Source organism: Protobothrops mucrosquamatus, unplaced genomic scaffold (assembly GCF_001527695.2).
Source record: "Protobothrops mucrosquamatus isolate PMUCROS unplaced genomic scaffold, P.Mucros_1.0 scaffold3191, whole genome shotgun sequence".
Lineage (NCBI taxonomy): Eukaryota > Metazoa > Chordata > Lepidosauria > Squamata > Viperidae > Protobothrops > Protobothrops mucrosquamatus.
In genome coordinates this window covers 19920-46117 of record NW_015389189.1, presented here as the reverse complement: position 1 = coordinate 46117, position 26198 = coordinate 19920, and the positions used below count along the sequence as shown (strand labels likewise).

At 35.9% G+C, this 26198-nt stretch overlaps 1 protein-coding gene across 1 annotated transcript in view; it reads left to right on the top strand.

Annotated features, from left to right (window-relative positions):
- The first annotated feature begins 529 nt into the window (after nucleotides 1-529).
- The window catches only part of SLC13A3 (solute carrier family 13 member 3), a 29506-nt gene continuing 3837 nt past the window's right edge, over nucleotides 530-26198 (top strand). Inside the window, exons 1-11 of the mRNA XM_015826575.1 lie at nucleotides 530-780; nucleotides 5013-5176; nucleotides 8432-8498; nucleotides 11050-11235; nucleotides 11722-11847; nucleotides 14436-14531; nucleotides 17509-17613; nucleotides 18960-19057; nucleotides 22327-22439; nucleotides 23718-23879; nucleotides 24886-25023. Coding sequence (XP_015682061.1) covers nucleotides 545-780; nucleotides 5013-5176; nucleotides 8432-8498; nucleotides 11050-11235; nucleotides 11722-11847; nucleotides 14436-14531; nucleotides 17509-17613; nucleotides 18960-19057; nucleotides 22327-22439; nucleotides 23718-23879; nucleotides 24886-25023 — 1491 coding nt within the window. The 5' untranslated portion in view covers nucleotides 530-544. The remainder of the gene's footprint in view (nucleotides 781-5012; nucleotides 5177-8431; nucleotides 8499-11049; nucleotides 11236-11721; nucleotides 11848-14435; nucleotides 14532-17508; nucleotides 17614-18959; nucleotides 19058-22326; nucleotides 22440-23717; nucleotides 23880-24885; nucleotides 25024-26198) is intronic.

Here is a 26198-nt window from a genome sequence, read left to right as displayed (position 1 = left end):
CACTGATGGCAAGTGTTGATGACAAGAGGGAAGAACTACAGCGTAGACAATGGTCCAGTCAATGAAAATTGAATCTGAAAGAGGAGGGGTGATGAAAACATGGCAGAAGGCACCCTCCATAATTTTTAAGGAGAGTGGGGTAGCATCAGACTTGCATGATTCTGTTTAATATAACCAATAATAATACATACTGCTAATGGGATTTTAATATATTTTTTATATCTGAATTTTTTATATGTAGTTTTAGCTGTTGGTTCTGTGCTACTCCGAGTTACTTTGATGAAATGGGCAGCTACTTACCTTTCATTAATCAATCTATCAATAAATCTTGCAAAAAGGTTAAGAGTTAGTACTCCTGACTGTGATTGTCTGCGCTCCTTTGCAAGGCTAACAGAAACCTAATTTGTAGCATTGCTATTGTAATCAATGAGAATAAAATATGAATGGCAAAAGACTTTCCAACTTTCCAAGTGGTTTAGAAATCCTTTATAATCCCTTTTTTTTTTCATTGCAGGAAGGAAAATGTCTCTATGTCATTTTGGTGATGGCGATATATTGGTGCACCGAAGCTCTGCCTTTATCAGTGACCGCTCTTCTCCCTATAATTCTGTTTCCTTTCCTTGGAATTCTCCCAGCCAACAAAGTTTGTCCCCAATACTTTTTAGACACCAACTTCCTCTTTTTGAGTGGCTTGACTATGGCAGCTGCCATTGAAGAGTGGAATCTGCATCGTAGAATTGCATTAAGAATCCTTATGTTAGTGGGAGTCCAACCAGCCAGGTAAGTAATTACAGGAGCAACTAAAACTAGAGTTTAGTTGTGTCCAAAATAAGAAAAGAAGGGATAGACTAACACTGCACTTGTCACAGTGATCTATTATAAGGCAGAAATGTGTGGATCCCAGTTACATATTATTTGTTATATTTATTTCCTATCTTTTCTCCAAGAACAAAAAATGGCATAAGGTACTCTCTGTTTGCACTGCCTTCCTCCCCCCAACCACAATGCTATGGTATAGGTTGTGTACAATTATGCAGTAACCTTGCCTGACCTTTAACCCAGGTTAGCCAGATTTTTTTTTATTTATTGAATTTGGATGATAAATAGCAATAACATTTAGTTCTATATACCGCTTCATAGTGCTTTACAGCACTCTCTGAGTGGTTTACAAAGTCAGCATGTTGCCTCCAACAACCTGGGTCCTCATTATACTGACCTTGGAAGAATGGAAGACTGAGTCAATTTTGAACTGATTAGGGTCAAACTCCAGGCTGTGGGCAGAGTTAGCCTGCAATACTGTATTCCAACCACTGTCCCACCATGGCTCCTGTAGTTTTGTTTAAAAAGATTTCTATAGCATTTGCAAATAAGCTGGTATGGTATGGTATGGTATGGTATAGATTTTTATTTGATTTGTATGGCTGCCTGTCTTGTCCTAACCATTCTAGGTGGCTACCTACATAGGAAACTACAATAAAAATAAACACAACCACTTGGAAGACTATGATAATGTAGCCTTACAATAAAATAGAATTAATTCATCTAATTGTGTCCCCTGTCCGGTTTACCTGGGAGGGCTGGCATCAGTCTTGCAAGTCTGAAAGTACAAAATCCTCACTACCACTTTTAACTGTTTGATCCATAGGGTGGGTCCTTCCTAAGCTTTCTCTGATGGCTAAGTCATTGGGAACTCCTGCCTTTCTTATCTGATTGTTTCTTAGGCAGCATCTCTTCCCTTCTTTCCCAAGATCATCCGCATATTCCCTTACATTATGAGACTCAGATTTACTTCTTTGTGATTTCATTTAGAAATAGCTATGATTGCACCCCACTTACACTTGCTTTGGAGTTTCCTGGTGGAAAGAACCTCTAAGTAAACATCCCTAAAATTATACCATTCAACTGGCCTCTGTCTCTGGAATATTCTCCTTTCAGATATCAGGATGACCCTGACCCTGTTGGCTTTTCGCAAGGTTGTGAAGTCTTGGTTGTGTGCCCAGTCCTGGACCCAACCCGAGTGTGTTAAGGGCCCCATTTCCTGGTTGTATTAATTATTTGGTGCCATATGTATTTATTTTGTACAATTTAGCTAGTTTTAATTGATATTATGACTTATGATGTATACCACTCAAAGTCACTCGTTGAGATAGGCAACTATAGAAAAAATAATAAAATAAAATAAATAAAATAAAATGGCTAAACTCAATTTTCAACTGATTTTGGGATGATCCTCATTAAACTCCATGTGTAGACTTGAATAAACATATAAATCTCCCTTTGAAATGATGGAACCCAAGTGATTTAGAAACATGAATTAGAATGAAGATATAACGTTTTATTTTTAATGTGTTTCCCATGTGGGGGAAGGGAAATGATGAAAATCACATATTGCTTAACATAAATGTCAAAGATTAAGTCACAGTGATAACTCTGTAGCCAGGGGTCCCAATCAAGAGCTAAATTGTCTCCGTGATCATTTAGCACAAGGCATGAATGAGAAATGACTCCAGAAAACAAGTTTCACAATTCAAAACATGTCAGGAATACAAATGTTTTCCCTGCAACATTTATGCCACTCCTCTTTTTATATGAAATTGAAGTGCAGGGCATGCTTGACACTGGCTAAATTAAAACAGATGTATGGCTTAGGTTGCCACAAAGCTATTGCAGGGGTTGGCAATATATGATATTCAAAGATGCAGTTGGACTGCAATTCCTATCCTCCCTCAATACTGGCCACACTAATTAGAGCTCATGAGGATTGGAATTCACCAACAGCTGGCAAGTCCGATTCCATATATTGTCCATCTCTTCTTTACTTTGTACAATCTGTTGCAGTAGGCATGCAGGAAAAGAAGCACTTGGAGTTAAATGACTAGGATACTGTTTTCTTTTAATAAAATCTCCTCTATGTTTACCTGGGGTTCAAAAGTTCAGTCTGAAGTGCAAAAACTGGAATGATAGTGGTGCTGGCCTTTAAGGATCTCTTGATGATCTTTGGTAACATTGGATAAGGTATCTTTCTGGATTACTTTGGAAGGATTAGTATGGAGGGCACAGTGGTTGCAGTGGTTCTTCTCTTTCCTCTGGGGCAGGTTCCTGTCAGTGTTGATGGGGGCTCCATGTAGTGTTAAGCCCCTGCTTAGCAGATTTCCTCAGGACTCTGCTCTCTTCCCATTCTTGTTAAACACCTATATGGGATGATGCCATCAGTTGGAATGGGGTTAATCATCATCAATATTATGATGACACTCAATCACATATACTACCTCTGCACCAGACCAAGCAAGTGATGACATCAGGTTCAGAGAGTGTGAGGAACTGGATAGGGAAGAAGAGGTTTTGACTTAGCTCTAGCAAGATTGAATGGCTAGGAATCTTAGGGCTCACTAAACCAGGGATTTTCCATCATTTGTTGTGGTTGGGATAGCATTCTCACAAAAAGTATCACAAAGAGTGTACAGTTTGGCAGACCTCCTAGATTCTCAGCTTTAATTTGACAAAAAAGGGGACACAAATCCATTTTGTGTACCACTTACAGCTGTTCCTGAATTGGGAAGCCTTACTTATCATGCCTTGGTCACTTCCCATTCAGATTACTGCAACACAATCTACATGGAGTTTTACTTGAAGACTTATCAAAAGCTGCAACAGGTCCAGAATGTAGTGGTGTGAATAGTTATGGATGCACTAAGTTACTTTCAGGTAACATACTTCTGCACAAATTGCACAGGCTCCCAGTGGGCTTCCAGGTGCAACTGAAGATGCTGATTATCACCTATGAAATCTTTCATGGTATAGGTTTGGTTATAATCTCTTATTATTTTGACACAGAGCAACACAAGGTACCCACAACTACTCATATTGCTGCAAGATTTCATAGGGGAGACTTGCTTAGAAAAATATTTCCAAAATTGCTGCTCATTGAAAATAATTACAAAACATAAAACTTGTTTAACATATACTATGGATGTGGCTGTCACCATGGCAACAGATCAAGTTGTTTTTATTCTCATAGGTTTCATTTTGTGTTGCATTTTAAGTAAGTAAAGTCAAACATCAGGCTAGAAACCAGGAGATTGTGAGTTCTCGGCACAAAGCCAGCTGAATGACCTTGCGCCAGTCACTGTCTCTCAGCCCTGGGAACAAGACAATGGCAGACCATTCCAAAACACTCTTGCCAAAAAACCTCCAGGCATTAGTCAAGGTAATTGCCAGAAGTCAGAAAGTAAAATAAAGGCATTTTTGAATCAATCTCAGCTCCTGTTGACTACATGAACACATTTGTATTGCTGTCATTGCCTTCTTCTAGGATATTGTTTGAATTTTTCAACCTATTCAACCATCCTGTGATTTTCTGGTGTCTTTTATCCAAATACAAATTGGGTCTGTCCCAGCTCAAGTTTTTTGAGATCCGCCAGGATTGGCTAATATTGACATTTGGTGGGTTTTTAATCCTTGTGGCTAGTTTTAAATCCTGTTCCTATTAGTCCCTTATTTGTGTTGTACTCTGGCTTATCCACAGTCAGAACAGAGATGGCCAGTTATAGTCCAACAGAGATGGCCAGTTATAGTTCAACATATATGGAAGTGTAGAGAATAAAGAAGATGATCTTGATAGAGTGAATGAAGCCAAAAAGCAGATAAACATTGTGGAAGCCCAAATGTGGCAGGAAAGATTTGAAAATCCCCCAGACAGACAACCCTTCATGTGAACATAAAAAAGGTAGGAGCCAGGAGCACATTCAGACTTGCAAGACTGTTATTATAGCCATTCTTAACCAAAGTAGTTTTAGGCATACTTGACATCTTTTTCTGGGTCTGGCTATCTGGTAAGCCTGACAGTAAGGCACCAAATTGGTATATGCCGGTAGGTGATATTGTACTGTACTGATTAATCTTGAATGATGTCACCATGGAATTTTCTTAACTGAAATGAAAAAATATATATAAGATTTTGTAGCCTCTCTCCTCTCCTCTCCTCTCCTCTCCTCTCCTCTCCTCTCTTTCAGGCTCATTTTAGGCATGATGCTAACAACTTCCTTCTTGTCTATGTGGCTGAGTAATACAGCCTCTACTGCCATGATGCTACCAATTGCATTGGCTGTTTTAAAAAGCCTTTTTGGAGATAAGGAAACATCTAATGATTGCAATAAGGTAAAAGAAGAAAATAAAGGTAAGTATGATTGATCCATTTCAGTGTTCCTAAAAGTATAAGTTCATTTTTGACATGTATATACAAGGGGGTGCAGTGGCTCAGCAGTTAGTTAAAGACACTGAGCTTGTCAGTTGGAGATCTGTCAGCCCAGCTTCAAGACTCAAGTGCTACACAACGGGGTTTCCTCCTGTTACTTGCCTCAGCTCCTGCCAACCTAGCAGTTTGAAAGCATTCAAATGCGAGTAGATTAATAGGTACCACTCTGGTGAGAAGGTACAGTGTTCCATGCACCTTTGGCATATAACCATGCTGACCACATGAGTACGGAAATTGTCTTTGGACAATGCTGGTTCCCTCGACCAAGAAATGGAGATGAGCACCATACCCTAGAGTTGGACACGACTGACAGGGAAACTTTTACCTTTATATGTATATGCATATTGGTTCCCATGGTGTTGCAACAAGGAATAAGAAAGACATTTGATCCGTGGATGTACAGAGTGTTCAAACCTGCCTTTTCCTGTATTCTAACAGTAACTTTGTATGGGAAAATGTTTCTTCTGACAACAAGAGTACAAATTGAAGGGAAAAAAAATCTGATTTAAATCTCACCTGAGCACAAGAAAGCAGATCAGTGCTGCTCATATTGCTTGGATGGACAGTATCTTCTATACTTATGACTTACAATTCAAGTTATTTTTTAAAGAATTATTGGCATACTAATAACAATAATAATAATAATCTGACTTTGCAAAAAAATCTTATTTGGAACTGCCTATATACTCAGATGTTACCTTAACAGCTCTTAGGTCCTTGGTTAGGACTTGAACTGTTAAGGTTAATAGTAATAGTAATAGTAATAGTAATAATAATAATAGCAAGAATGATTATAAATTACTATGGTATAAATTACAATAGTAATGTTCCAGTTACTATCTGAAAAAGAGTACTCAAGATGGCTACTGTCATCAGCAATATAAAAACCAATGACTCAAAAATAATTAAGGTAACACATAAAATAACAATTATGGCTAATGAATATTTTTTTAAAAATGTAAGTTTAAGAGTTTAATGTTCATATTCTGCTTAAAAGCAGAGAGAATGGTCATTAGTCAAGGTTTTAGAGGTTATGAGCTGCACAGTTTGGGAAAAACAACAGAGAATGTTAAAAGGGGGGGGGTTGATTGCCGAGCCATGCCCAATGCACATTGTTTTTACACTATTGACAACCCCTTCCCCCTCCCTATGGATGCCCTGTTTCAGGTTGCTATGTCCTACTATATTTGTGGCTCTGTCTTAAACACCTTAAATTGAGTTGGGATAATGGTTGGTAATCAACCGAGATTTTTCAGTATGGATATGATGGGATTATGGTATTTTCTACATGGTAGCAAATTAGCTACTTCACTGCTTGCCAACTAAAGCTTTTTGTTATTTTTCAAGGGTAGTCTCAAATAGAATTTTGTACTACCAAGGCATGAATAACTGTGGCCAGATCCAACCAGCCCTGGTTCACTTGTATCTAAGATAATCCTTCCTGGCACCACCATCATCAGTAGATCTAAAATAGCCAAGGACAAGAAGTTCTTGATTACCTGCTGGGTAGAGAACATAATCCTTTTCCTAACAGTTTGAACAAACTCAAAAACTAGATTGTATCAACATTTGATCAGTCTGAGATATACATTTTTTTGTACTGTGGAATGGAAAATGCATCCAGAGTATATTATTGTTTTAATTCCTTCCCTGTTGTTCTAGTCATGAGCTGAGACCCCATTTTATTGCTTAAATAAGAAAGAATGCCAGGATTGGTGAAATAGTGAAGTATAAAACATGACAGTGCAAAAGTCACAGGTTCACTGAGCAGTAAGACACATACTTTCAACAGCAGAGTGAGCAGGTTCATAGACTTTGCCCACCTTGTGCTTTTCCGTAATATCCTGTCTATCTCAGTATGAAGAAAGAAGTAAAAGCAGATGACTGCTTTTCTAAGTGGAAAAGTTTATACAAGAAGATCTAGGGTCAAAAGAGCACATGTTCTATTAAAATCAAGGCTCAACAGGGTAGTTGAATCCCTAATGATCCTAATCTTGGCCCTCTGCAAAAAATGTAGTAGTAAGATTCTAATAAAGATGAAAACAAGCATTTCACCGAGGTACAATACCAATAAGTACATTTTTCTTTAAAAAAAAAGGCTTCAAAGTTACAGATGATTTTTGTAAATTATGAATCTTGAAAAATTCTAATAAGATGAATAAAATAAATATGGTGCCATCAGAGGTAAAAAGTTCCAGAGAATTTGTCTGCTATAGTAGATATGAAACTGCAAGTACATTTATTGTTCTTTTTTTTTTAAAGCCAAAACAAACATTAATGTAATATTATTGGGATTCTTAGTGCTATCTGAGCTTGGTGGTATAATACCTTAAAGCAAAAAGCAACTAAATCATATTCTGAGCCACTATGATTTGTGAACCATCTTATGATGCCATGTAGTACCTAGCAAACTTTTAAACTGATCTTAGAGCAGAGGTCCACAATCTTTTGAGCACCAGGGACCAGTTCCGTGGAGAGAGGTTTTTCTGCGGACCGGAGGAGGCGTGGTTTCATGTACTGGCTGCATCTCACAGATGGGGCTTTGCTTGTTTGTGCAGCCCGGTTTCTGGCATGCTGCGGCCCGGTGCCAGTCTATGGACCGGGGGTTGGGGACCCCTGTCTTACAGCCTCAAAAAATCAAACAGTAATATTCCATGCAGCACAGTGAAACTAGCAACTCTGCTTCTACAAATGGTAGAGATCGATTAAAATGTATATGGCTTTAAGAGATGATTACATATATTCATGGAGCACTAATGTATGAGACTACTAATTCAGGATGGCTGTATTTTGTTTCTAGTATAAGCAATATGGTTTTGTAGTGAAATTTGTGTGTGTGTGGGGAGGCTGTAACAAGTCTAGTGAGATCAGAACAGCACATTCTCTTAGGGCCAGGTTAATCTATTTATTGCATTTTAAAAAATAATTACGGTGACTATTAACATTTATTTCAGTATAGTCTGAGATGAATTTTTATGAATATCCAGAAGCCAATATGCATTTTCTCCATTTTTTGAAAAACAGACATCAAAGAACACCACTTTTGATAAGGAGGAGTAAATGCGATTCACATATACTGTATACAAATTTAATCAATATGATAATAATATAAATATACTTCCAAAACTTTTTTCTGTTTTTTTTAAAAAACTCTTTTGAAATATTTATTTTTTTTAGCTTCAGTACATCAGAATAAACTTCACATGGTGCCAACTGAGATGCAGCTTCTAACAAATATTAATGAGTAAGTTGCTATTGAAAAGGAAGACACTATCTGTATGAAATATGAAACTGCTTGCTTGGCATATATTCCTGTTTTTATAGAAATATCTTGCTATATTTTGTAAAAGTTGGGGAACTGAGATGGGAATTACTGGGGTAAGACATTTTATAAACAAGGGATAGATGGCAGGAATCTTCACAGTTGAGAAACAAACAGATTTTAATGCAAAAAGATGGTAAGAAGATGCCTAAGATTTGGATCTGGGGATGAATTTATAGAAAAGGTAGGATTCTAAGGTGCTATATGAAGAATATCTTTCTATATATGTTTTTGTAATTCTGTGCAATAAATCTACTTTATTGCACTTTATAGCATACCCATCCTCATTAGCAGGGCTTTTTTTTCTCATAGAACGCCCAGAACGTAGTTCCGGCACCTTTTTTGGATGAAACCTTGTAGGGTAGGCAAGGCAGGTTGTATGATATGTGTAAGTTCCGGCACCTTTTTTTTTTTTTTTTTTTTTAGAAAAAAAGTACTGCTCATTAGTAGCATTTCCAGATACTGCTTGCAGATCACAGTTCTCACAATTTTCAAGAACACCAGAATTCTGGGCATTGTTCCATAAAATTGGATGATCTGTTTTGAGAAATTTTGAATTTGGGGTTTGTGTATGCTTTCTTCCATTTTCTGTGGATACAGTTCCAAGGAGAAAAATCACCTGTTTCCATTTTCAAGAAGCTGCTGTTTATCAGGATGTCTTTCTAACCAAGACTAATTATGATTAGTTTTAGTATTTAATACAAATCAGGATTAAAATATGGTTGTACTCCTGGCTTGGTAAATCAGTGCCTGGGGAATCTTTTAATTTTCTAAAAAATAGATGCAATTTAATGTCTCCCTGTACTCATGTTCCCATTATCCCACTGGTTTGTTATGCTGCTAAAGAGATCTCTCTTTTCTCCATATGGGTTTCCTATGAATTCAGTCAATAGAAAGGGAGGCTGCTGTAATGGTACTATGCTTTTTCCTGTCAATCATCTGCCTATATCATGATACCAAGTGTAATTATAATGCTGGAATAGGATCACAGCACGGTCCTTCCATCATTTATTTGCCTGATTGGAATAAAATGCTTCTGCATTAGGGAGGAAGCATTTTGTTGGGAAGGTGAAGACACTGAAATGCAGTGTTGGTAACTCTGTGGCACTATAGTGGCCTCCAAAGCTGAAAAGATTGTGTTACCTTGATTAAATTTCAGTTCAAATCAACTACAGCAGGGGTCCCCAACCCCCAGTCCATGGACCAGTACCGGGCCGGGTCATGCCAGCAACTGGTCCACACAAACAAGGAAAACCCCATCCATAGGATGCAGGCTGTACACAAAACCACGTCCTCCTTCGGTCTGTGGAAAAATCTCTCTCCACGTAACCGGTCCCTGGTGCCCAAAAGGTTGGGGACCTCAGAACTATTGATACAATAGTTGATACAGTTGTACAGTTGATACAATCAACAAGACTGTAATTAATTGGAAATGGAAGCAAAACTTACTTTTTTGCTTTGCCAGCATAGGAAAATGGAAAGGAAAGCAGGTTCATACATGTGTTGTTAAATCTGTTAAATAGTGGTTTTACACAAAATCCAACAAGGGCATTGTTCAATAAGGCTGAAATAAGGATATTGGGCATCTCCAGATTGAGTTTGGAAAGATCTCTCCCTAAAAATCTAAGAAGCTTCTCCAAATCAGTGTTGATTGTAGTGGACAAATGGACCTAGTTTATAGTTCATCTATGATTCAACTATGAATACGCCTATTGTATATGAGGCAGTGTCTTCTCTTCCTTCCTTCTGGCAAACATTCCTTACTTTTAGGCAAGAGGTCTTTTATTTCTTTAACAGTAAGTGTTGAAAATTGAACCTTGAGCCCTCTGCAAGTTAAGTGCATGTTCTGATACCAGGTTTATGGCCCATCAAGTTAACTTTTCTCCTTTTGTCTTTAAAGGGAACAAACATCCAGAATTTTTCATACTCGCATAAAAGATAAAAAAAACAAAGGACTTGTCATGCAGGAGATAAAAAAGTTGTGGCTACTGAAATTTCATCTTCTACATACTTTGAAAGCAGGGATGGGAAAAATGGGGAAAAAACCTAGTCTAAGTCTTCTTGTTCATATAAAATAGCTTCAACCACTTTACATTATAATGTCATCCTTCCAAAAATATTGAGCATGGGCCATGCTCAGCAATGACATTCCCATCTCTGTATTAAATGTAGAGTGATGCTGTTTTTACTTTTCATTCATTTAAAGATAATCACAAACCTAAATAAAAAAGATTAAAGTTAATTAAAAGACTGGGTGTCACTAGTGCCGCCTATTGCTGCTTCAACCTAATCCAACCTGAACCCACAGAAGTCTTACCCCCCTGAAGAAGAATTAATCCTACTATGTATAGAATATATAATATTCTGTACAGAATATATAAATTGCCCCAAATTTCCCTCTCTGAAGTTAACAATAGACTTACAAGCAAAAACATATTTCATTTGTTATATTTTTATTTGGAATGTTTTGAAGGAAAGATATGACTGAAGAGAAGGAAGTCAGAGTTGACATTTCCTTGGATATAACGAAGGAAGAACATGACAAGACAAATATATGGAAAGCATTTCTGATTTCCATTCCTTATGCTGCTAGTATTGGTGGAACAGCAACACTGACTGGGACAGCCCCAAACCTCATTCTTTCAGGACAGTTAAAGAGGTACAGTTTTTGTCAGAATTGGGCATCTGGTATTTGTAGAAAACTAACAACACTGGCAACGATAATAGGAAATGTTCAGATACTGGCCAGGTTCACACAAGGCACTTAGCCATAATGTGACTTTTTGATATTGGTGTATTATATTATGTGAATCCAGCCACCATATTTTGTGGCCCCAAATAGGTGAAGTAACTTATTATGACCTATTTAAAAATGTTTATTAAGTGCAGCATAGATTAATGCAATGTATGAAGTCAGTCTGTGTGTGTGTCAGGAATTACAGAGTTAGGATTGTTGAGTAGGATTTTCCTAGAGAATGTGGAAAAAAATTCAGACAATCTTGGCTGATCTTTTATTAATTACATTTTATAAATTGGTTTTGGAAGGTTGTAAGACATATTGTATTGGTTATATATTTCATATTTGAAATGTACTCAAAAGATATTTTGTCTACTTTATATTAATTGGTCTTTTTCTTTCTCAAAGTTATTTTCCAGGATGTGATGTTGTGAACTTTGGCTCTTGGTTTGTGTTTGCCTTTCCCTTAATGGTACTTTTCCTTTTCCTTGGATGGCTCTGGATATGCTTCCTTTATGGATGCATTAACTTAAGGTAGTGTTACATCAGAGTTATATGCATAATTTGAATTTGTTTTCATTTGCAGTTGAAATAATTGGTGTTCATTCAAAAGCTGGAATAGGGGACACTTTTAATTTGAATGAATATTTAACCTCTTTTCATTGATATAATTTTCTGTGATGTCCTTCATTTTAAAAAATAATAATTTTGGGGGCTTGTTTCCTTTGTTCCTAAACACGCTGACTTTTAAAATTGAAAATTTCCACTTTACACAAAAGATACATAGCAAGATATTTCAACTGAGAAATGGAAGTTGTAGAGACATTTCTCTTCCAGCCTGTTGTTTGCTAAGCCTGGAAGAGTTCTCAGTTCTTTCTACGCTTATTCTTCCCTCATGATAAAAATTCTGTAACCGATGTTGCCATAGTTTTGTTGAGAGCTGCAGGGAGTTTCACTAATTTGCTGTAATGAGTATAGGGTTCAAAGACTAGTATTTTTTTTAAAAAAATGTTGAATATTCAGTAACTAGAAGAAATGTTCTGTTTTTGTAGTTATTGATTTTCTTTAAATGTTCTGTGATGACAGTATTCATATTTTATGAAAGTAAAAAGCTTGTGGGTTTTTCCTTCTTTCAAGCTTCAGTGGTTTTGCAGAATTAGAGTTAAAGTATCTCCCTGGAAATTTGGATCAGGGCATGTTACATCTGACAAGGATTAAACTTCAGTGATTTCATTACGCAATTTGTTAATTGGTAACTGTTTTATTGTAAACCTTTTGTAATCTGGATACTTACAACATCCTCTTCTCATCTCCACTGATTCCTTCTTCATTTTCTTTCAAATTGAAGGCATTTCTAAGGAATTCAGGGACATTTCAAAAGAGGATTTTGTAAACTTTAAAGATAATCATTATAATAGTAATCTGCCCTTAGCACAGGATAAGATGTCTGAGCTAGTTCATAGCTATTACCTTTTAAACCTAAGCACTTGTCAGACTGCTTATTCATATTGATTGATTGAATGGTTGATTGCAAATATTTTTCTCCTGCAGCTTAGGGTTGCCAGGTCTGCTTCCAAAAAATAGCGGACAAGCGGGGGGGGGGGAGTAGTAAAAAAAGTAGACTGTACAGCTTTAGATTACATACCATTTCATCATAAAGCTTTTGAATAAAAAAAATGTCCACTATTTTGTGAAAAAAAATAGTGAACATAATGTGAAAAAAGTGGACTGTCCACTCAAATAGTGGACACCTGGCAACCCTACCCCTGCTCCATTGTAAGAAAACAAATAGCTGCCAGTTTTGCTTTAAAAAATGGAAACATAGACAAAGATCTTTTTCTTCAAAACCCTTAGTTATACATTTGATAGCTTCCCAGTATAAACTTTTTATTTGATAGAATGGATCAAGACTTTTTAGTGTTAATAGAAATCCAGCAACACATTTAACATTGTGACATGGATATAACTAGATATGACTAGAAATGGAATGTATTTTTATGCATACTATTGATAGTATTTTGAGAGATATGTGGAAAAACAAGATGGGTCAAATCACATATGAGCCAAGTCCTATTCATTTAAAGGGACTTAGTCTGACTAATAAGCAAGAACATATTTGATGTCCACAAAATTTCTCGTATTTTTTTTTCTAAGTGAGCACTAATTTACATAACTAGACTAGCTGGAAACTGTGAGAAATCCCTTTGAAATAGAGCAACTTTATGATGAAATGAAAAATCTACAAATCTAAAATAATGCACAGAGATAATGCATGGCTGCAGAAGATTGGAGATTTGTGAATGTAATTTTTATAGTTACAAGGACATCGTTTTTACAACTAGGGATGCTGATTCTTTATTTTTTCTTTGCATATAGAATATTTTTGGGGCTTACTGATAGGAGAAAAGAAAGATGTTCAGTTATTTTACTAACTAAAAATAAAAAACATCTTGAGTTTCTTACAGTGTTCTCTGAATAGTTCTCAACATCATAGCTGCTTAAATTCTATTTCACATTGTTTTAAAGAACAATGTTTGCCACATTTTGTGGAAATTCTCAACAATTTTCACCCATATTATAAACATTATTTTAACTCTTTCCAGTTTTATAATTGGCATTTGTCAAAAATGAACATTCTCAACACGTACCAATTTCCAGGCAGATTGGTCTAAACCTGGCATCTTCTTCATTATGGCACTTTCTTTAGAATTCTTTCTCAAAAACAGGACTTTATAGGTATTAAATTGAACCTTTTAAAAAGTCATTTGGCTGCTGAAATAGTGATAATATATTTTTTAAAATGCCCCAATGATGCTGAATATAGTTAGTACATTATATGTAAATAGTGTATTCTCATAGCACGACAAAATCATCATTCAGAGGTATCTCTTAGACATATAACCTATTTTCTCTAAAGTTAAAACAAATTTTTAAAAATGTTAAAAAATAACCAACCGAAACTTTAAAATCACAAAAATCAGAAAACAGAATCATATTCATCAAGAGCAGTGTAAATTCTTTTCTGCAAGCCAGGATCTTACAATAAGTATTGTGGATGATCTGGAGAAATATTGGCTACACAACTTAAACTGAGCAACTTTTTTCCCCTTTCCGGTTATCAGAGGCTGCAGAAAGAAGAAACCGGAGATAAGAGCTGATGCAGAAGGCAGAGCTCGGGCAGTTATAAAGGAAGACTATGAGAAACTGGGACCAATAAAGTAAGTCACAATGGGAATAAGAAACATCACAAACAAGAAGATGAAATTATTTGGAAAGGATGTGAGATATCAAATAGATGCATTAGAATGGTAACATTTCTATTCAGTCACATTTAACATTATAGGTATCTGCAGGTCAAAAAAGTTATGATAGTGGTTGAGATGTCTATTTCTTTTATGTGCAATATGGGTTTAAATGTCTTTGTTTATGATTGTTTGTCTAGGTCAGAATTAAGGACTCTAGAATTAATTTAATCCAATATCAGTATTGTCATCTAATAATGGGGATTTTTCATAAATTTCAGATTTGAATGTATATCATCTGCTGCACTTAACCCTTTTACAAGAAAAATCACTGTAGTAATAAGAATGTCCATGAAATACACATTCTCCTATGGCTTTTCTGTTTCTGTTTTCATGTCTTCTTTTCATTGATTAAGACTGCTTAGTTGGAGGAGCCATGCTTCGAGAGCAGATTTCAAATGACAGAATCAGTTTGAAATATTGTAGCTATTGTTGTGTTTAATTATCTCTACTAAATTATTTAAGTAAAGAGTGAGCTAATTCTTTAATTAGCTAGTCCACTGAGTTTTGAAAATTTGTAGCTCAGTGCACTCAAGAACAATCCTAAAGTAATAAATGATGTCCTTCATGAATTATCATTTATATAACGATCACAAAAGCTGAAAAACTTCGGCCCACATAATTAGAGGGCTGTTCTATAAATTATTCAGGGAGATCATTACTTTCACTTTTCTTCTTTAATAAGGTAGTTAGCTCGTGCAGCTTCAGTTGTGTATTGTATCTATATTTATGCATTGTCAGATAGAACAATAAAAGGGACATTTTCAGAAAAAGCCAGACAACCTTTTTAATTATTCACTTCCCTCAAATTTTTGTTGTTTTTGTGATATACTTTTATCTTTATAAACCTGATGTTTAAAATCTGCATATAGCTATTGCATAGATACTGCAAAAATAAGGTAGGACAGATTGCCCAAAAAGCTGCTTATAAGATTTCATCATTAAGGGATGGTTATGCAAGAAATTAGTTTCCCACTCCACCATTCAAGTGATTATACATCAGGAACCTGCAAAGTGTCACCGAAAAAATCAAAGGCCTTTTACTGTTTTAAGAATATAAAAACTCCATTAAATCAGCCCCTGCCAATTTGATTAGCAATTCCAGATTTCTTTGAAATGGCTTCTGTTTCTTGTTTCTTTCTTTAAATCTATTGATGGTTTTCTGCTTTTATTTATTTATTTGCTTTTGATGCTTTGGTTGCCTTTAGAGTGTTTTTTGATGCTATGGTTTTTTTAGTAATGAATCTCCTTTTAAATACTCAGTTATGAAATAGCTTTCTATTCTGCCCCTTCTCAACATCCAGCAACTGAGATTTTAACTGATTATTAAATTAGACTTTTAGTACACAGTGTTATATTTCATATAACCAAATTAAATTTAAATTGTTTTTGCATTCCTGGAAAACAATGCACATATGGAACAAAACAACTTCTATTTCTGACTCTGACCATTATATGCTACACTCCTGTATGAATCTTGAAACAAACATACTCCCCACGTATACAAAATCTATTTATTGAAAACTAAAGTGCACCTTTCAGAGTACTACCATCAGCTATTAATGTATAAATCACAAAGCATTTGAAAATATAGGTCAAAATGTACACACAAAAAGGCACCAAGATAGTGGTGGGATCCAAATATGTGAACAACTGGTTCTCTGTGTGGATGCCGCTTCCGGAAGTCCATTCTGGGCCTGGGCAACAAAAAATTAGCCACCGGTTGAATCCCACCACTGCATCAAGATGATTTAATGCATCAAATTTACCTGTACCTGCCAATTTATCAGTTCTCACTGTCTAGCCAGAGAATACGTTTTTCAACCCATTCTTAAAATATGGGCAGGGTCATACACTGACATTTTTAAAGCTCAAAAACATCATTTTGAATTGTACATGGAAACAATAAGCAGCCAAAGTAATCAGTAGATTATCTTCATTGCCACAAGCATATTGGCATTGTATTCCATATATACTATAATTTCTTACTATCTTCAAGGGCAATCACATTCATAACACATGACAATCATTTAATGTGAATATAACCAAGGTATGGAACATAATGACAAACTTATTTCAGATATAAATATAGGCAAGACTCCTTTCAGTTGAGCTTTCCAGAGATATCCATTCATGTGTCTTGGCAATAGTATGGAAATGGATAGCTGATGCCTTCTTCTGGAATTGTTTTGACTTCCTCATCTTATCTAGATAGTTATATACAGTATTTCTCAGTGGTCACTCATTTAAATACTACCCAGGTTTGGCTCTGCTTAGGTTTCCATAATCAGCCCAGGTCAGCTGCTGCTGCTGCCTACCCAAGACCTTCCAGATATACATTAGCCATTTCAGACATTAGTTCCTAAAATGGAATAAAAGTGTATGTAAGGAAAATTCATGTTTGTTTGTACTGTTAGCACATTATTTGAATGCCTGAAGGTAGCTTATATCCATGTTTATGTACAACCAAGTTTCAAATAAGAAGGTGTAGTGGCTCTTGGCAATTGAATGGAGAAATTGCTGGAGGTTTCTTGCCAGCATTTTCAGAAGTGATTTTTTGCTGCCTTCTCCTTACAACTATGACAAAGTGACTGGCCAAAATCACCCAATTGGCTTCATGTTTAAAGCAACATAAGAGTTCAGATTCACTCATGCCTAATCCAATAAATCAAACTGACTCTCATTATATAACATAACTATACGTTACATAACATATGAATAACATTTGGAGTTATATTCATTTCATAGGTTTTTCCTGCATTTTATTGACTTTCACATGCAAAACACTTTAAATCATTTGTTCCTCTTCATGTTTCTTACCATCTGCTATTTCTAGCTGAACTTAAACTTCAGACAAATATTTAAAGCAGTGCTTAATTTTATTCCAAAACAGGTTTGCAGAGCAGGCAGTATTCGTTCTCTTCTGTTTATTTGCCATTCTGCTATTCTCCAGAGATCCAAAATTCATCACAGGTTGGGCAAGCTTATTTAAACCAGGGTAAGCTTTTACTTTTAGTTTATTTGAACTCATTCAGGTAAATAGGAGATTTAGTAATGCTGTCCTTTATTTAATGGAAAATTTGACTAAATGTTCATATATTTGTTGAAAAAGTCATTCTAGTTTGACTTTAACAATAACAACAATTTTGCTGTAAAATATCTATCAGGTTAATGCAGCTGTATGGTTATTTGAAAAGTCAGACCATGCTTCCAGTTTACAACAATACAAAGAAAACTTATACTCTTTTTCTCTGATAACACTCTTTATAAACTTTGTTGGGGCTGAATTGTATAATCCACTGACCTCAATTTTCTTCAAAAACAACATGTATTGCATTTTAAATCTTTTTCCTGTATCTAAGAAATTATGTGATGCCAAATTTTGATCATGTCTTAGTTGAAGTTCCCAGATCTTCCTCTTCTTTGCTGTGTTTGTTAGAGAAAGATGGAAATTATATCTCATTATACCCTATGGGTAGTGAGAACTGTCATATTTCATGTATCAAAGGAAAGAGTCATAGGTTTTTCTTTTTTACTTCCTCCTAGATAATGGTTGTATTGTAGGATAATACTTTACATGGAAATTAAACACCTGATATATCCAATTAAAAGCAAACTTGCTGTCTAGAAATTGAAGGACTTTTATTTAAGGCTCCAGAGCAAAGACTGAGAAACCTCTAAGGACCACACTTAATATTTGCTGGGAGGATATTTGAATTTTCATCATGCAATGGACAGGGATTTGGATGTTCACCTGTAATTTTTTTTATATTGCTGTTTTAAAAGATAGGCTAAGCCTAATTCCCACTTCAACCCTGTGTTGAAACAGCTACATTGCTGCACTTGCTGCACTTACTTTTTGAATCCAGTTCAAAAGCTGGGGGGTTTCAATGTCCTACATCCACATTACTTTCAGGATCCCCTTTTACTGTACAGTTATCCTACTCTTCCAGGTCTTTAACAAGGCATCTTCATTGGGTCCCCTACTGGATATACAGTATCTGATTCTGAAATTCTTTGTCCTGTACATGGTGAAATAGCGTAGCCTCTTCATTTTAGAATATGATTATTTCAATTATTGTACTCAATAATTTGTCTGTTATCAATAATCACTCAATGATTAAAGACTAGTCTTGATTAAAAAAAATAAAGGATTCTTGTCATGCTTTCTCTAATTTCTAATTTTAGGTTCCAAATTATTTTCTAATTTATGGCAATAATTTGTAGTGTTTTTTTTAAAAAGAATAATTATAAACTGTAAATGTTCATTAAACCTGATGTAAAAACTAATTCTTTGACAAAATATGATTTGCTTACATAGAATCTTCTTTCCATTTCTGTTAGGTTTGTCTCAGATGCAGTTACTGGAATCACAATAGTGACAATACTATTCTTCTTCCCAGCGAAAAAGCCATCTCTTAAATGGTGGTTTGATCTAAAAGGTACATTGCTGGGTTACCAAAGTTTGCTCTCAGGTCTCATATTTTTGAGTTCTCTCTAGATTGTGTTGTAACACTGGTTTCCACAGCCCCATAGAAAACATTGATTGATAGGCTTCTAATTTTTAACACATTTATCCTATGGAGGATTAAAAACATTCAACTAGGCAAACAGGGACAAGGGAAAACATTTACTGATATTAGAACTGTGCCTCACATTGGATTGAAAAGAAATAGGTGCCTTGGAGTACACAGAGGTTTTCACATAGCACCTTTCAGCACCTTTGAAAACAATTGTATCTTCCCCTGGGATAATGTGGCTGCTTTTTATTATGTTAAGCATGTCAAACTGCCGGCCCATGGGCGGATGCGTCACGTCGAAACCACACCCACCCCATTGCCGGCAATGGGGAAAAAGTCCCAATACGTCATGCGACGTCATGTAACATTGCGAGTTTGACATGCCTGTATTATGTGATCCCGGGGGGGGGGAACCTCATTGGGCTTAAAGAGTTGTAGGGAGATGTTATGCATACCCAAGCATGTTCTGAAGAACCTTGAGGAGGGAAAGACAATGAAAGGGGTGACCACCAATGACAATGAGTTCATTGGTAATGTGTTCTGTCAGGTGCCAACTTCTCTGTACACCACAAACCACCATGTTCTCTGCTCTCTTCAGCACAGATTGTGGAGGGCATTGGAAGCAATGACTATTGAAGATCCTCACTCTAGTTCCCCAAATATAATTGTTTGCCTTCCCATGCCTTTCTTTCTAACAGCACCTGTTCTAGTGATGTATATAAACATTGACTAATTTATAGACATTTGGATAAGTAATATAGAGATAGTGTTGCAGAAAATTATTTTACTTGGCTAACTTTGTCCTCAGTATAAGGATATCATTTGAGAACTGTAGTAATGACAGAAAACAGCTATTTCAGTTATTTTGTGAGGTGGATATAATTTGGATAAATACATAAATACACAAATGTGCTTACTCTAGTAATAAGAATTCTCTTAGGTGTCAGGATGCCTTGTTTTGCAAAAATCCATTTATAAACCTTTCCTGATAAGATTTGGATTATTTGTTGCCATAAGTGTTATGTTTGAACTGTGAGTGGAAAATTAACCCTCTAGATCCAAAGTGTAAACTATTTTTTTAAATGCCCACTGTTGCATTAGATTTTTAAAATATTTTTTATTTGAACTAAACAAAAATCAAGTCCAAAACCTCAAATAGCAAATAAATAATCACATGATAAAAGCAAAAGCCACAAAAGTGATTTCAAAGACAAATGTAAAAATGTTGCTCATACATAGTCAATATTTCTGCTCTGATATTTGTATAGACAAAGGTCATTAGATAAATATTGAAGTTACAATATATCTGCACACTACATCCTAAAATATATATTACTTGACTAAAGGGATAAGGTTACAGATTGAATTCATTAGATTTTTTCCATTTTTTTCTTTGCAGCAAGTGTTGAATCACATTTACTGGAAGAAGTTTATTTATCAATTTATGCATGCATTTATCCTTTGTTTGACCAGAAATTGCAATGTGGTAGATTTTCTGATCCATATTTTTCATAATCTGAAGCTTTTCAGTAAAAAATGCTCTTATATATCATACTGATATAAGTCAGGTTTATCTATCTGGTATCCTCCAGACACTGCATTATTGCTCCTTGTTTCTAGCCAAAATGGCCAATGATTGAATCGGCTGATTGAATGGGTGCTGATTATGGAAATCATAACCTATCATATTTGGAATGCAACAGTACGGTTGTTTACAAAATGAATTAAATAACATGTTTTTATTTTCTTTCACTCCTGAGACTTTTTAGGCCCAATCAAAGTATTTCTTTTCAGTGTTTCTGTAAATCTGAAATGCTGGTATTAACATTACCATTGATATTATACTGAAAAGCCTTGTCTTCCCAAGCATTTGTGTAAAATCAATTCCTGGTTCATTGGCCTGTGAAATTTTGATTCACATGCATAAAATTTCATAAATGGATTTCTTTAATGGAAGTTGGTTTATGACATAAGAGATAGCCATTACAATAGGAAAATAATTCATAATTTAGCATCATGAACTCAGCTCCTATGACCCTTCCCCTCCCCCCCCCGGCATAGCCATGAGGATTCCAGAGGATTTGCTCTTATATTTGCTTAAGCACTGCTTATCATGTTGCCTGAACTAGGAAATCATAGTTAATATTAACTAGTTTATTTGAAAGCTTGAGGCTTGGCAAAAGATGCAAAAACAGCTGCATGTATTATGGTTGCCTTGAATTTGGAGAAGGGCAAAAGACGTCAGCTTAGCTTTATCTAGGCTCCTTCACATGTTAAGCTATTATTTAGGGTAGCCTATTCCAACCTGGTGCCCTCTACTACATTGAGATTACAGTTTCCAGAATTCCTACACAAATGGATGATTCTGTTTGATTTATTTCTTATATTTGATATATTTGATCCTTTAGACCAGTGGTTCTCAACTTTTTCTTCACCATGAACCCCCTTTAAATACCTGTTGTGGCCACGGACCATGTCCTGTTGTGGCCACTTAACTCAAGATTTAAATCATAGAATTTCTTCAAGCCTTCGCAGACCCCCTGTGACAACATTGCAGATCGAACCACTGCTCTAGATATATACAAAAGAAAATAAATTTGTAATAACTTTATTATGCAAATATGCAGAAAGGATACCAGTTTAAGGCTACACTAGACTACCCATGATCCCCTGGTCATCTTTTCAGAGATATTTCTTACCTAAACAGAGAAATCATAGGACCATGGACAGGCGAAAAAAGCAGTAGCAGTGGGAGCAACTTCTAACTTTCTGCTGGCCTCCCCATTGTCTTTGCTTGTGGGAAGCTAGCATGGAGTGTCAGAAATCTCAATCACTGACTGTGGCTAACTGCAACAATGCTGCAGTGATACAACATTGTGAATACAACTGGTGTGAAGATCCTTGAAATTTCAATTACAAGAAAATAATGGGTCCTGGATTTTGTATGCATTGTTTTAAGTTAGCAGATTTAAGGTACCTCAATGCAAAAAAAAAAAAAGTGCTATGTTGGGACTATAACTTCCATCATTCCTAACCACCTTTATTCCTGGGCTGACTAGTTAAGGATGCTGGACTTGTACTCCCAAAACATCTGGATAATCCCAACATATCTGGAGGCTCTAGGTTGGGAAGGCTGCCATAGATTATATTACTAATTTCTGTCCTTCTTCATTAAAAACCTTTTCATCTAGCATCAAATGTTGAGAATAAACCTTTGCTAACTTGGAGCAAAGCCCAAGAAAGTGTGCCTTGGAATATAATCCTGTTGCTTGGAGGAGGGTTTGCAATGGCAAAAGGATGTGAGGTACGTCTGTTAAAGTGCAACCTGTGAAACATTGTGTCTGATCTTCTATAGGCACTGTTGTGATATATGACTTTATATTATGCTACATGCACATACCATGGCCCGGTTCACACATTATACTAAATTCAATGTAATTTGATCAGTGTTGGCTTAGTGTGAATCTGTTCATCCCTACCGTTTATGGATTTACCTGTATGTATGAAACTGGCCACTTTATTTGTTTATTTGTTTGTTTATTCAATTTCTATAGCTGTGCAACTCAACCAAGTGATTTGGGCAGCATAATACAGTTTATTTAACTAGCCTGGAGACTAAAACATATGAAGAACGGCTGCAGGACTTGGGTTTGGCTAGTCTAAAGAAAAGAAGAAACAGGGGTGACATGATAGCAGTATTCCAGTATTTGAGGGGCTGCCTCAAAGAAGAGGGGGTCAAACTATTCTCCAAAGCACCAGAGGGCAGGACAAGAAACAATGGTTAGAAACTGACCAAAAACAGAAGCAACCTGGAATTAAGGAGAAACTTCCTAACAGTGAGGACGGTTAACCAGTGAAACAGCTTGCCTTCAGAAATTGTGGGTGCTCCATCACTGGAAGTTTTAAAGAAGAGACTAGACAGTCACTTGTCTGAAATGGTATAGGTTCTCCTGCTCGAGCAGGGGGCTGGGTTAGAAAATCTCCAAGATCCCTTCCAGCTCTATTCTATTCTAACTAAAAATCAATTTGGTTTAGCGGTTAAGATACTTGGCTAGAAGTGGGGAAATTTGAGTTCTAGTCGCTTTTTTTCAGCCCTAGGAAGAAGTTAGACAGGTACTTGTTCATATAATTGCTAGGAGTCATATTTAGCTGAAATGCAAAATAAATAGATCATAGAAAATTCATCATATGAACCTGAAGGGGAAAAATAACTATAGTGACTGTTTAATTGAAAATGATCACAGATTTTGGTAATAATTCAAAACACAAATGTGCTACATCTTTTACAATTAATTATCTGGTCCCAAGAAGCTTGGATGTCTTTATTATCCTAATAGTATAAAGAGGTATTTTGTCAAACCAACAATATATGAGGCAGTAAATGTGAAGGGTAAAATGGCTGCCTTTATTCATCTCCCTGGTCCTCCCCTGCTGGAGTCCTCCAGGGATGCATGTCAGTTGTCAGTTAAACGATCTGTCCCAAATGCTGTCATTGCATGATAAGAACTGAAGGAGATTTTTAGGGGTTTAAATATTATTGATTCTCTTACATAACTTTGGGGAATTTCTTTTCTTGCTATAGGAATCAGGTTTGTCTGTCTGGATTGGAGGTCGTCTTGACCCTCTAGAGAATCTCCCTCCTCCTGTGGCTGTAATTCTCATCACAGCAGTCATAGCAATGTTCACAGAATTTGCCAGTAACACAGCTACAATCATCATCTTCTTGCCTGTCTTGGCAGAACTGGTAAAAAAAACTCATATGTGTCTTTTGAACAGCTTGCAGCATTAGCTCTCTTTTCTCTTATCAATGAGGAGATCTTGGCCCAGGCAGTAGCCAGCAATAGCTGCCCTTACTTTCATTTTTTTCTTCTGGGTTGCATTATATCCTTGTACGTGGCAACCTTTTTATGATAAGCACATCTGTAGAAGCCTTTTCATAGGACTTGGAACCAAACTTTGAATTTGTGTAGATCTCACATTGGGACTCCACTGAATCTGAAGAGACTTCAGAAAGGGAATTCCTTTTCTTGATGCAGTGTCAATAACATGATCTTATTTAGAGACCCCATGAACATGATGCTTTCCTTGAATTATTCTGTCAAGTAGGTTCATATGGAATTATCTAGTGAAAGCATGTACAAAATGCTAGATATTATTCATTTATTAAATTTATTTGCTGCTTATCTTGTTCCTGCAGATCTGGGCGGCTTACAATAAAACAATATTATAAAAGATTAAAACAGTAAGATAATAAATACATTAAAATTAACAAAGAAATAACCAAGATGGCAGGGGATATACAACAGAATGGAAATGGGATCTTCCAATCCAAAAACCAGTTACAGGATGATAGATTTTTAGGCCTTTATGGAATGTCAAAAGGGTTGGAGCAAATCTCATATCGGAGAAATATGATGCTCCACCGGTTGGTGCTGTGGCAGAGAAAGGTCTTCTCCTGAACGCCTCCCCCCAGCTGAAATTCCTTGGCCAACGGGGTCCACAGCATGCCCTTATTACTGGTGCAAGTGAGGTGGGCCAATTGCATTGGACTGAGATGGTTCCTCAGCTAATCTTGACCCATACCACAAAGGGCATTATAGATAATAATATCTTGAATTGGATCCAGAAGCAAACTGGCAACCACATAATAGAGATGGAGAGATATATCTTCAGTCCTTCATCAGAGATATGTAATTCATTAATAAATTTTCATTTAAAGTCCCATTTTTTTTAATTTCTGCTTTTCAAAGGCCATTCGTTTGAAGGTGAATCCTCTCTACTTAATGATACCAGGAACTGTAGGATGCTCTTTTGCCTTCATGCTTCCAGTCTCTACACCCCCAAATTCCATTGCTTTTGCTTCTGGGCATTTGATGGTGAAAGACATGGTAAGTTGCTTTATAAGGTAATTACTACTGTAGCATAATTACCAAAAATAGAGGAAGATGGATATTTTGGCCCCATAGGCCCAGTTAGTTTGCAGCACCACATGTCACCGTAGTTACCATTTCATTTATAGATCATTTATCATATGAAACTCAAAATTAGTTTACAGTGAAAGATTAAAAATAAATCAGTAGAAAATGGGTACAGGTAGGTGTGCCAGATAGAGATTTCAAGCTAGTGATATGTTTAAATTAGAATTTCATAGAGATAGTATTTTGAATTTTCCACCAAATTTGTGGGCAGAAAAAATGGATGGATGGTTTTGTTGTTGTTTTTGAAAAGAAAAAACCCCTACCTTTTTCAAGATAACACCACTATGGAGTAAAAACAATACTATGAAAAGTTCCTTTCCAGGCTCTTTATTTGAAATTTGCCTGAACCATGGGAAGCTAGGGAGGCTACAGACAGCTGGAGAAATTATTTTTCCAATGAAAGACAAGACATTCATCATACATTAAGGGTGTTGGAAATATTTCCAATTCTAATCATTTTGAATTCTAAGAATTTTGAAATACTGTTCCCGAGTTTCAAGTACTTCCATAATGACTGGAGAAGCTCATTATGTAAAAGATGTTTTCCATTAAATCCAATTGCCACACTTCTTCCATGAGAATTTCAGATTTATTGTTCTCTCATCTGCCAAAAAAGAAAAAATTCTAAAGCAATTTCTCTGTCAAATTGATAAATCTATTCACCTGATATTAGAATTCATTTGTTTTGTTTTGTTTACATTGTAATACACATTTAAGAAAGAACTTAATTAGCAATGATTAAGCAATGATTAACTTCTCTGTCATTTCCCCAATCTTCCTTCATAGCTTTGATTTGCACCACAAAGGAAGCACGTACAGTATGATATGAATGGCATGTAACTCTGCCTGGTAGCTGTGTATTTTACCTAATGGGAGACATCATAGCTTTATTTATTATTTATTTATTTATTTTATTAATTGTATTTATATCCCGCCCTTCTCCTTTCGGACTCAGGGCGGCTGACAAATGATAAAAAGCTAACATATTACACCTAATTTAAAATTTGATTAAAATGAAATATTTAAGAATGTCAAATTTAAAAGTAATTAAAACCCCTATAAAATCCCCTAGGCCAGTCCCGCTT